This window comes from Ambystoma mexicanum, chromosome 2q (genome assembly GCF_040938575.1).
Source record: "Ambystoma mexicanum isolate Mex_15411 chromosome 2q, UKY_AmexF1_1, whole genome shotgun sequence".
In the NCBI taxonomy this organism is placed as follows: Eukaryota; Metazoa; Chordata; class Amphibia; order Caudata; family Ambystomatidae; genus Ambystoma; species Ambystoma mexicanum.
In genome coordinates, this window is record NC_090924.1 from 201224379 (window position 1) to 201237789 (window position 13411).

At 47.6% G+C, this 13411-nt stretch overlaps 1 protein-coding gene across 1 annotated transcript in view; it reads left to right on the plus strand.

The window, feature by feature from the left end:
- Positions 1-13411, plus strand: part of PDXDC1 (pyridoxal dependent decarboxylase domain containing 1) — a 1210974-nt gene that overhangs the window by 709990 nt on the left and 487573 nt on the right. Inside the window, exon 15 of the mRNA XM_069647127.1 lies at positions 1352-1437. Within this exon, the coding sequence (XP_069503228.1) occupies positions 1352-1437 (86 nt within the window). The remainder of the gene's footprint in view (positions 1-1351; positions 1438-13411) is intronic.

Below are 13411 nucleotides of genomic sequence, written 5' to 3' on the forward strand. Positions count from 1 at the left end.
TGGGAAAAGGATTGTAAATTGGGGTGAAAGGTCTCAAAATGAGGAGCATTACAAGGGAAATGAAATTGGGCAACTTGAAACAAGCACGAGTCACTATATAGCAGGGCTATGCAAATAGCGGTCGTCTCTTACATTCGTGTTGATGTAGCATCTTGGGCCTGGCTAGGGCAAGGCTGCCCTGAGGGACCTTCTCAAATGGAGCACTTTTGGTGATGTGGCCACGTCAAGCTGCCAATAACGCAGCTCTGGGCAGGTAGTGGGGAGGCAGCTCCGGGATGGAGCTGGGGACGGCAGGGAGAAAGAGCAGTGAGCACAGCCCAGAAAAGGCCAAAATGGATGTAAAATGCACCAAAAATTGTACGCCTAAAGGGAGACGTTACATAGTCCCAAGCAGGCTTGCAAAAATGACTAAACGCATGTATTTCAGGTGCTGTACGTACACGTCTGGGCAATGTGTTACACAACATTTTAAAATAAATGTAATACTCTTCCATTCTGCAACCCAATCTTCAATTTGGACAAGACTTCCACTATTTGAATGAACGATTCAATAGTAGATTGAAATGTGCTTTATTTTTCTTCTGAAACTGTAAATGAACAAAACGGAATTCAGTCCAAGTGATTTCACTTGAGCACAGTGTATTACAGGACATACTGTCCCTTTTTAAGGTGCTAAAAGTAATAAAACTTACAAATAAGTGCATTTTTTACGACTTAGTAGAGATGAATCATATGTAATATCCTTTACACATACTAAAAAGGTTTAATGCTTCATCTGCAGCACCTGGGCTATGTGTCTCTTAACACAGGTTTTCCTGGTCATTCTTAAAAAGGCCAGAAATGTATGATTTTAACAATAAGTGACTTCCAAAGTACTGTTTAATACCACCTATTGGCCTGTCAATTTAACCCAATGGGTTATAAAACTTAATGTCCACAAAGATTTGTTTGCTTTCTGTCTTGAATATTTGTCTTTAATCAATTCAATCATTCCGAATATTAATTGGCTCATGATTGTATTTTCCTATGCTGGCTTTGGAGTTTCAAACACTCGTATCAGATTTCCTTCATGGCATTGATCCCTGGGCGTGGGTCATGGCGTTTTTTGTCAACTACTGCCACCTGAAGGAATACTTCTTTGTGCAATTGTGTGCCGGTGTGCACTTCCCAGAGTGCAGTAGGTCCCACCCATCTTGCCAGTGAATGTTGGCTGTTTTTGGATATTTATGGTTCCTTTGTGTAATAGATGATGGAGTGTTAACCTTTTTTTTTAAAAATACGGTCTTCATACGGTCGCATAATTATTGGAAATGACACAAAAATGAAGTGATCTTTTTTTCACCTTTCTCAGATCAAACGCACTATACTACTCCACCGACGACAAGTCATGACCAGTCGAGTTCTGACAGGGATGTGTGTGATGCCTTCAATCAGTGGGTAAGTTATTATGGTGGTATGTTTTGCTGTAAGGAATCATACTGATGTGCAAGATGCATGCTTGCGTATATCCATAAAGCATGTGGAAAATGGCAAATATTTATTTGAAATCCATTCAAGACAATCTGGCCCAGCAAAGCCATATGACTGTAAGGGATGATGGCCTCCTGCATTTATCTAGTCGCACACGCATGTTTGCGCATGTGCCCCTTGGAGGAGTGGCTCTCAAGTCAATGGTGTCAGGCCAACGGACAATGGGACGATTTAGTGGTTCTCAGCAGCCCTTGTTCTCTCTCTGCAGTGGTGGTCAAGGGAAAATCTCTTGCATGGGAAAACCTTCACTACCCCCGCAGTAGATGCATCTTTGAGGGGTCGGGGGCTCACCTCCTTCATCAGACGACGCACAGCGTTTGGTCCCCAGCGGTAGCATCCAACCACCTGTTGGAATTACTAGCAGTGTTCAAGGCCCTGGAGGCTTACCAAACACACCTACAGGGAAAGACAGTCCTAGTTCTCACGGACAGCACCACAGCCATGTATTGCCTGAACAAGCAAGTGGGGCACGCACTCTTCAGGGCTATCCAAACTGTCTCAGAGCATATGGAAATGGGCTCTCAAACACAAGATGTTCCTCCTGTCACAACACGTTCCAGGGGAACTCCATCTTCTGGCGGACGTGCTCTACAGAGACTTCCCACTACCTGTAGAGTACGAGTGGTGATTGCACAAAGACATTGTTCTCAACGTCTTCGCAGACTGGGACTTCCCAGAGATCATTTTTTCATCAACACTGGAGAACACACAATGCCCACGTTTCGCCTCCAGGTACCCGCAGAACCATTCCAAGGGAAACAGTCCCTGGATAACATGGTCAGGGAAAGTTGTTTACGCTTCCCCCGACAACCCCCCACACCCTGACTCCCCTACTCAACAAGATGGTGCACAAGATGCACCAGGAACCAGTCACAATGATTCTGGTGGCCCCGATGTGGGCACACCAACCCTGGTTCTCCCATCTGATGGCAATGCCAGTCTCACCTGCAAGGAAGCTGCCATGCCCGTACAGCATGCTGTCACAGGACAAGGGGAAAACACTCCATCCCTGCCCGCAAACTCTCAATTTAGCAGCCTGGCTCCTGAGGTCATAGAGTTCGGACACCTCCAACTTCCTCAAAGATGCATGGACATACTTGGAGAAGCACAAAAGCCTAACAGACATTGCTATGGAAACGCTTCGTCATCTTGTGCAATTCCAAGAGCATCAATCCCATTGACTGCTCACCAACACATATTGTCCTGTGCCTGACTCACCTACTAGATTCAGTTCTGGTTTTGAATTCCCTAAAGGTCCACTTAGCTGTATTTTCTGCTTACACCACGTCCCACAAAAAGGTTTTGTGGTGGAAAATTCCAGTGATCAAGGCTTTTATGGAAGGGGTGAAAAGCCTTCATCCCCCTATTTCCAACCCAGCAACCGAATAGGACCTGAATGTTCTACTGACTAGACTAAAGGGGACACCATTTGAACCTATGCATAAAGCGAGTCTTAAAGCACTCACTTAACCAGACCGCCTTTCTGGTGGCAGTCACCTCAATAAGATGAGTTGGTGAAATGCATGCCCTTTCAGTTCAAGACCCATTTGTCACGATTCACAAGGATAAGGTGGTTCTGCGCACTCCCCCACGGTTTGCGCCTACATTTATTTCAAAGTTCCATGTGACCCAATCAATAGAACTACCCACCTTTTTCCAGAACCCCACTAACGTGGCAGAAAGAAACCTCCACACGCGTGATGTGAAGATAGCGGTGGTAAATTATCTGGAAAAGACTAAACCACAAAAAAAGAACCAGTTTTTCGTTTCAGTGGCGGCTGGTAGAGAAGGGGTCACTGTCGCTAAATCAGCCATCTAAAAGTGGATCGTAAACTGCATCACATTGTGCTACACTCTTGTCAAGAGAGATCTGCCCTTCAAGCCAAGAGCACACTCTACTCGTGGCACTTGGGGTTCCCTAGCATTCATTGCAAATGTTCCTCTTGAGTCCATTTGTAAAGCAGCAACCTAGAGTTCTGTACACACCTTTACACAGCATTACTGCCTAGATACTCACTCTGTCTGACTCTCAGGTGGGACAAGCGGTTCTAAGACATCTCTTTTCTACTGTTCCTTCACGCATCTCACCACCTTTTCTGGGCACTGCTAGCTAGTCTATGCACAGCAGGTGATTCTAAGCAAATTAACAAGAATCAGAAGACATGCATTACTTACCGCAATAGCATTTCTGATGATTGTATCTGCTTAGATTCACACGCGCCCACACTTCCTCCCCTCTTGGAGTAGAAGCAACGTAGACATCTCACACCTTTCTCTCTCTGTACTCAAGGTAGTTTTAAGGCTCCCTCACGGCAGAAAAAACACAATTGGAGGGACCTCGAAGGATGAGGGTCACGTTACGTTAGGGATAGTGTTACAAGCACGGCCATGTCGATGTCCTCTTTCGATCCTCGAAAGAAAGATGCAATACTCCGCAATTACCACTAGATGTCAGACTATGCACAGCATGTGAATCTAAGCAGATACAATCATAAGAAATGCTATTATGGTAAGTAATGCATGTCATATATTTTGGAGACTTGTGGATCTGCTTAGTTCACATGCTATAGATAGGCCGACATCTAGTGGTAGTTGTATCAGTATAAATAGGCAGCTTCCAATTATCAAACACCCACTCAGGAAACCAGATACATGCACGTGAACAACCAGATTTTGAAAGTGTGGGGGGGGCGATAATGTGACGAAATGACTGAAGCTCTACCGGAGTACACAGATGAGTAGTGGCTTAACCGCCTACTCGGACCCACACTGCCTGTTTCACCTTTATGATTGGGATCACTGCTGTTTCAAAGTCCAAAGTTGGGCTTCCTTTGCCTCTTTTGGTAACATGTGATGAGGGCAGCTTCAGGGTGGGTGTGAGCTGATAACCGTAGCAACCCAAACAACGAACATGCAATGGTTACAAAATAATATTATGTGCAATCGAGGTTCTGTGAATTTATATATTAACCAAACAGTAAAAAGGAAAACAATTGGAGAACTTAAAATGCCCACCCCTGCAAAAGAAATACTGGGAATGCAGAACTCAAGGAAAGAGGGCGCTCTGAGTGCATAAGCAAAAGTGTTCAGGCAATCAGATTGGGCAACAATGTCAATTAACTGCATCATTTTATGTTGATAAAATAAAGGTCAGGCTTATCCCATCCTCACCAGATGGGTTACATGTCTTAATATCCCTGCAAAAATATTGCGATACAAAAATATCACCATATTTTTGCAGCGATACTGAGCCATGGACCCAGCGGGGGACACCCCCGCATTATTTTAAAATGTGCATGTGCGGGGGACACCCCCGCAAACCCCACTCCCACAAATATCCCCCCACCCCCAAAATATGGCCTACGGTGAGACAAACGACCATATGTACGGCTATATTTTTGGTGGGGATAATATGTAGGGATATCACCAGATGACTATTGAGTCACAGATATAAATATGCAGAATGGGATGCAGGATAATTACTTCAAGACTCCCTATGATTACAAGGAATGTCTTCAAGCGCCTTGCCCATAATTGCTGTGACCGTACAGTCAGGACTAAGTCCACATAGAGGACAAGCAGTGACATTGTCTGTAAGCCAACACCTCTGATGGTATTGTGCACAGTATAGCGTTGTTGTGCTGGCAGACGTTTTTTTGATGGGATGTTTACCGACAAATTCCATCCAAAAACTAATTGAAATATGGAGAGGGGTAAGGGGATAAAATGGGTAGGGAGGGTGTTGGGGTAGGTATAAAAATATAGGGAAGGAGTGAGCTTGGCGGCAGGGGGTTGATCCCCACCCCAAAAAATGCATCGAAAAAGCTCCTGTCGGCAAAACGAAATAGAACCATTATATACAGCAATTTAAAGACCATACTCGCGAGGACAAAAACCACCACTTGGGATGCCTGCGAAGCCCACACGCCCTGCCGATCAAACGGGGACACCAAAAGGCTTCAACAATAAAGGGAAGATAACCTAATCTTGATGAGGGACACATAGGAATAGTGCTTACAGGATATTGGAGACAGCCCTGTGCATTCACAAAGAAGCAGAAAAAAACAGCACACCACACCTAGTGATCAATGGGGAATCAAGGCAGTAGAGCAGGCGGAGCCACCAGATGCTGATTCCAAGATGGAGCCCAGGAAAAGCACAAGGATTGGTACAAACCTTCCCTTCCCCACCGAGGGAAGGAAAGGAAAAGAGAATAAAAACAGGAAATGGCTCCAAAAGGGTTTAAGGGTGCAAGATTATACTTCAAAGAAAGCAAGATCAAGGAACTAAAGAACACTGAAAATCTGTGCTGCGGGAACAGGAAAGAACTGGACAGTACTGGCTCAAAAATGGATGACTGCTAGAAAGTGAATCTAGCAAGCAAACCAAATCAAAATCCATGGGCTCAAGAAGTTGGAATAAGAAAACGAACAAGCAAGCTGGTCACAAACGGGAATAGTGCAACAATGACTAGCGTTGGACTGAAGTAAGCAGAGGCTTTTAAAAGCCGACTAATAGCAAGCCTTAGGTGTGATCAGTGCTAACACCTGCCAGCTAACACCTGCCAGCCACAAGGTATCGATTATCCAGTACCCAACCTTGTTCTGCAAAGGAAGAGATTAAGCAGTAGGCAAGACATTCTGGAAAGTGTTTTGAAATTGATCTGGGTGGGAGGTTAAGTAGGTAATGTGGTCTTAGGGCTCCCAGACCACCCGGGTAATGTGTCACAGGGCTTGGAAGGAAAGTCCAATAGTGCACAGATGCAAATGTGTTCTCCCCCCCTCCCCCCCAAGTGGTGGGAATGAGTGCAGGAAGCAAATCATGACAATAAGTGAGTTAGTGAAACTTTATGCAGTGTTTTAAAATGTGGAAGTTTTTATAAATGTATCTTTTACGATTTAATAAACTACGAATAGAATATTTACAGAACAGTCATGTGTTTAATGTTGAAAACTGTTGATTAGAGCTTTCTATCTCTTGTTTACATAAAGTTTCACTACCCATTATAAGGTAGAGCTGCCACCAAGTGGTACTTATGGGATTCCCTCCTAAATCTAGAGTAATAAGTGAGTTAGGACATTGGGCTGCAGGTCACAGTTCATGGTCCATGCACATGGACTGCACACATAGGCCCTGGCGAGAGAAAGGTGCAACCAATGAAGCAGACTAGGTTGGAGGACTCATGGAAAATTACCTTCACATGGGTGAACTGAACAGTAGAACCAAGGTAGCCCAGTACTCAACAGCTTTTTGGATCCTATGAACAGTACTGCGCACTTAATGGCAGGACAAATGATATATTCTTGAAAGAGAAAAGCTCAGCAGTCTTGCCTGGCAGGTTTTGGGATTGGGTAGCACAGATGGACAACACCACCACCACTGTTTTTCCCGCAAGCAGCAGAGGCTCCATCTTTTTGCCACAGTGATGTACATAGTTCCGGAACATCTAGGTGAGCCTACACTGGCTGCTGAGGCAGAGCATCTGACTATCCCCATCAGCTCATAGGAATGGAGAGCTCCGGACACGATTCCTAAGTGGTTGGGAATTAGCAGAATTTAGCCTTTAGGAGGATCCTTAGTGTCACTGTCTACATTCAGCTACATCAGGGCATAGTTCTAGGTAGGAGGCTACTGAAGGGCTCAGCGATCCCGTTGATATGCATGAGGACAAAACTGGGGGTGACCCAAGTACTCCAATACATGTACCTTTTTTAGGGGCCATCCAATAGGGGGTTCATTTATTTTTATTTATTTATAAGGCACCGGTAGCCCACAGGCATCAGGGCACCAAAGCATAAACAGAAAAAGACAACAAAGAGAGTGGGCAAGTGGTACAGCTGGACCTCAATGGTATCAAGTGAAAATAACGAATAGATGTGAACGAATAACATTTTTTTTTTTTAAATTCAAAGTTTATTGAGTTTATACAAGTTGAACATTCACTTACATTGCGATGAAGAAATTTCAGTGTATAAGTAGAAAGAGCACAAGAGAGAAGTATCATCAACATAAATCCTGTACAGTATTTCCTGAAAAGTGAACAGTATAGTGAACAAGAACAACAACGCCCAGTCGCACCCCTCCCCCTCCCCCCTCCCCCCCCTTCTCTAATATCTCCAAATAAATGGTTGGGAAACCTCCTTGCACAGCGAGATAACACCAGAGAACTTCGAATATGAGTATGTTGACCGACCATTACACATAACGCAACTCAGAGGGCCGTCACAACAAAAATCTTCATTTGTTACTATTATTGGCACAAATCACAACAATGTATTGCACACTTTGTCTTTACGGGGCATGCTTGGCTCTAAACTCAGACCAGGCACTTTCAACATTAGTACGATCTCCGCGTAACGTAGCGGTCAGGCAGTCCATTCTGTAGAGATTCTGTGCCACCCCAAGCCATTCGGTTTTACTAGGGAGCTTGGGCCGCTTCCAAACCATGGTGAGGCAAGCTCGCGCAGCCATCAGGAGGCCCTGTACCATCCTAGGCGCTTTCACAACGTCGTCTCCTGTTTCGATCAGACCGAAGAGGACAAACATTGGTTGCTTCACCCTCTCTTCATCATCCAGGTCCCTGATCCAGCTAAGAACCTCCGACCAGTAAATCTGGACCATGGTACACCCCCACCACATATGCCAGTAGCCAGCCCGCTCCCCACAACCCCTCCAACAGTATGGACTAACACCTTGGTACATTTTGGCGAGCCTGATCGGGTCATACTGCCATCTATACAAAAGTTTTATAGCATGCAATTTGTATTGGCAGGATATTGAGGACTTCGCAGTGCGTCTGCAGATGTGTAGCCACAGCTTTTCGGAGATCTGTCTGCCCATATCCGCCTCCCATCTGCCCTTGAGCACCAAAGAAGGGGAGATGTCAGTCTCGATCATGGCCGAATACATAGCACTGATCAGACCACTGGAGCCTGTACATCGATCAAGGATCGCCTCAAAAGGGGTAAGGTCCCTCTGCAGCTGGTCTTTCCATACAGGCCTTGTCATCACCCCTTTGAGTCTCAGATAGAGGAAGACCGAGAGTGCTCCTATGCCAAGCGCTTCCTGGAGCTCTTGTATAGTTACGAAGGTTCCCCCACGCCATAATTGGCCTGCTCTTTCCAGCCCCGCCTGGTACCATGTTTCGTAGCTTCCCGGTTCCGGTATGGCGTCACGGATCCCTGGAGACCAAAGGTGACCCAGGGGGGATGGCCACGTCGTGACTCCAACCATTTTCTTGCCTGGTCTCCAAATAGCCCATAATGTACCTAGGATAGGGTGAGATCTAACACTTTCACGTAACTGGGATCTGGGGACCCATAACCATTCAGGCACAATAAAGGGACGAAGGTGGTAATTATCTAAGGCTATCCACTGGGGTTCCGAGCGTTGCCTAAAGTGTGGGACAAGGACTCTAAGTTGCGCCGCCCTGTAGTATGTTTCCATGTCCGGGAGGCCTACTCCCGCGTTGTCTTTGCGGAGCTGGAGTAAGGGTCTTGGGATTCTGGGTCTTTGGCCCTGCCACAAGAAGGACAAAAACATTTTTCGCACATCTACGAAATATTCCGGGGGCAACCTAACGGGGAGCATCTGGAACAAATATAATATCTTGGGGAGAAAGACCATCTTTATGGCATTTAAACGACCCATCCAGGAGATTGTGAGTTTAGACCACCGTTGGCTATCTTTCTGTAAGGCAAGTAGCAGTGGGGGGAAGTTAGCACCATATAGGGAATCGAAGTCACGGGTAACATTAACGCCCAAGTAACGGAGGGTAGTGAGGCTGACTTGGACTCCCAACGGGGCAAAGCGTGCGATCTCAGAATCTCTACTCTTATCAATCGGGAGGAGGACTGATTTCTCCGTATTGATTTTTAGGCCGGCCAGCGCGCCGTATTCCTCAATTATTTCAAGCGCAGCTGGGATTGAGGCCAAGGGGTCGGTCAAATGAAGCAAGATGTCATCCGCATATAGCCCCAGTTTGTACTCTCTTTCTCCCACCGTGATGCCCTTGACTCTACCGTCATTTCTTAGTTTCTGCGCCAGCGGTTCAAGGGACATGACGAACAATATCGCCGACAGTGGACAGCCTTGTCTCGTACCTCTTTCAAGGGGGAACCAACGTGAGTATCCCCCATTCACCGCCACCGATGTCGTAGGGGAGGCATACAATGCTCTAATGGCACGGCAGAGTCTGGATCCCAACCCATATGAGACCAATACTCTTTCTAGAAAGTCCCAGGACACCCTATCAAAAGCTTTCTCAGCATCAAGTGATAAGAGCAATGGGTCCCCCTCCATTCCCTGTGCCTCGTATAATAAGTGGAGTGTTTTTCGCATGGTATCTGCGCCCTGCCTGCCTAGAACAAAGCCAACCTGGTCAGAATGCACCAGTCTAGGGAGATATGTTTCGAGCCGAGCCGCGATGACCCTAGCATACACCTTGGCGTCGATGTTAAGAAGTGAGATGGGCCGATAAGAGCTACAGTGTTTAGGGTCTCGGCCTTCCTTGGGAATTACAGCCAATAGGGCCCGAGAAAAGGACGGAGGGGCCTGCCCAGTGTCAAGAATGTGATTAAACAAGGATGCTAGGAAGGGTGCAAGGAGGGTGGAGAATGCTTTATAGAAACCCGGTGTAAATCCATCTTCCCCCGGGGCCTTCCCTATTTTCAGCCTCTTGATGGCACTTTCCACCTCTTCCCCAGTGACCGGAGCGTCTAGAGATTCGGCCTCCGCGCCCGTGAGGGCGGGGAGACGCGCCCCCACAAGATATGCATCCACGCTCCCCACAGGGGGAGGGGGGTCACACATATATAGGTCCTCATAGAAGTAGGCAAATGCCTCCTGTATGTCCTTCGGGGATGTGACCGTTGTATCTATCAGGGTGCCATCATTCCTCTCAATTTGGTCGACCCATCTCTCTGCTCTCTGCGCACGGAGGCGGGCCGCCAAGAGAGCATCTGCCTTGTCCCCCTTCTCATAGTATTTCTGTTTAAGGTATTGCAAGGTCTGGGCCGTTTTGCCAGCAATAAGAATCCTCAATTCTTCTCTAAGTTGCTTAGTTTCAGCTAAGTACTTTGGTCTATCAGCCGGGGTGGTCTGCGCCAGATTCTGTGCCACAGCAAGCTTCTCCCTGATGCCCCTTTCTAATATTGTACGTTCCCTTTTCTTTCGGGCCCCCTCCCCTATAAGGATACCCCTCCAAGTAGCCTTGGCTGCTTCCCATACAGCTACCTTCCCTACTTCCCCAGTATCATTAGTCGGAAAGAATTGCTCAATCTCTATCTCAAAGGTCTCTCTAAAGACCGGGTCGGCCCAGAGGGAGTCATTACACCTCCATTTTGTGTTGCGCGGCGACAGCTCACCCCAGGATATGTCAACTGTGACCATGTCGTGGTCTGACCAAGCGGAGGGGTATATAGTGGCAGCTTGCAGTACACGTAGAAGATCGTTAGAGAGAAAGATATAATCGATGCGTGTGAGTGTGTCGTGGGGGAGGGAGTGAAAGGTAAAGCCTTTTTCCGACGGGTGTAGATGTCGCCAGCTGTCTACAAGGCCATAAAGATCAAGGGTAGACTTAATTTCAGCCTCAGTTCGAGTGTTGGGAGGGTCTAAAGCATCAGCCCTGGTCTGTCTGTCAATAGAGCTATCCATCCATATGTTAAAGTCTCCGCCCAGGACCGTGTATCCCTTAGCCATATTGAAGACTTTTTCAGAGATTCTATGGAGAAAGCGATTTTGCCCTTGATTGGGTGCATAGAGTGTGGCCAGAGTAATCGTCGTGCCCCTTATATTGCCCACAACCGTGATCGCCCTCCCCTCATTGTCCGTCCATATGTCAAGGGTTGTCATTCGGAGGCATTTACGAACCAGAATTCCCACCCCTGCCTTTTTGAGTATACCCGAGCTCCAGTAGGTGAGCCCGATATCACGTGATGGGATGGCTTTCTCCTCTCCCTTCCGATATCTCGTTTCTTGAAGGAACAAGATGTCTACATTCGACCTTCTAAATTCCCTGGCCACCATCGACCGTTTTGTGGGAGAGTTCAAGCCTTTGACGTTGAGTGTGCAAATGCGTAATGTGTCCCTACGGGGTGTGAGTGCCATCTTGAGTGTAATTGTTGATCGTGGGCGGCCATTCCCTCTGTGCCACGGCACATTTCCTGTCGGCCATCGCTATGCATGGGTCGTCGTGATGGGATTGGTTCCCAGAGAATCCCATGGAGACCGACGACCAACTCGTCTGGAGCATATCGTGGGCCTCGGTGTGCACAAGGTGTGTCTGCGTGTACGTCGTGTCAAAATCAGTGTGAGAAGTGTGTTCCCCAACCACCCCCTCCCCCACCCCCCTCCCCGTCCCCAACACATTCGGCGCCCGATTCGCCCAGGTTGACATCACCCAGCCGAACTCGGACCACCCGTGAAGACCGCAAAACAGGCGGTCCTATCATAATAGGATAATATATATCAGTGAGCCCCCAACTTTTGTGTGCACTTAACGATAACAATAATTCAGTAACAGAGACATTTACCCTCCCCCAGGAGCTAGCGGAGCAGAGATATTATGCCTTATCACATTTCTAACATCTGCGAGACATCGAGCTAACAATACCTCACACTTGGAGGAGGCGACCTTTCACAGTCAGTCACATATAGGGAGGTCGACTCGCACATGAGAGTTCGTAACCTCCGTGGTGGAGTAATTTTCCCAGTTTACCTCTAACCAAATAGTATGTCAAAGTACCTCAGGCACCCTGTCAATGTTCCATATCTTGGGAGGTGTTCATTTTTCTGTATTTTCTAGAGCCTGGAATCCTTCTTCGCCGCGAAGCCTTGACTTTCCATTCACCACCAGATGATCCTTGATCCTCATGAGAGGGAGCACCCTCCGGCGCACCCAGCAGATCCGTCGTACAGTCAGCAATGTCTTTCTCCGAGACAAGTCTCATTGTCGAGCCTTCCCATTCGAAAGTGAGGGAAAATGGATACCCCCAGCGATACCTGACGCCCTTGTCTTTCAACATTTTCGTGATCGGAGAGCACTTTTTCCTCATCGCCAACGTGAGGGATGACAAATCCTGGAAAAGTGAAATGACGGAGTTCTCCAAGGACAGCTGTGGGGCGCTTCTGGCCTTGTCCAAGATTCGCGCTCTGTCCGCATAGTTATGGAATCGGGCCAGGACCGATCTCGGGGCCCCCGGTCTACCTCCGGCCCTATGGATGCGGTCAATTTTAGGCGCGTCAATTGAGTCATCGTTGTATAGGAGCTTCAGGATGGCATGCAACGATTGCTTCAGGTCCAGTTCGGTTTCGCCCTCTTTCTCAGGAAGACCAAATATTCGGATATTGTTCCGGCGCTCCCTGTTCTCGAGGTCATCGACCTTAAGGCGCAGTTCATTCTCTCTGTCCGATATATCTGCGATTCGGTGATCCATCTGTGCTTCCAGCACATTCAGAGATGTTTGGTTGTGCTCAACCTGTTCGAGCCTATCGTCCATTTTGTCGATCCTCTGCGTGATCTTGTCTATCCTATTGCCAATATCTGCTCGCATGCCCCTCATTTCGGCAAGCAAATCAGCAACATCCGCCTTGGTCGCGGTGGCCTCGGATCCTGCAGTCGACATTATAGAAATCAAGGAGGGCCCTGGGGATCTGGCAATTGGTGAAAACGTATATTTCGCTAGCCTGGTTTTAGGGTCCATAAAGGGAGGCCTCCCACAGCATCCGGGTCGTGAAGCGACGTTAGCACCCGCCAACGCGGGGGACGTGAAGGACCAAGCCACCAGGGCCTCCTGAGCTTTGCAGGGGGGGTGAGGGGTCCGCCTACCGTGTCGCGGTGGGGGTATCAACCGCCCTTGGCAGAGGTGCGCAGCCGGTTCCA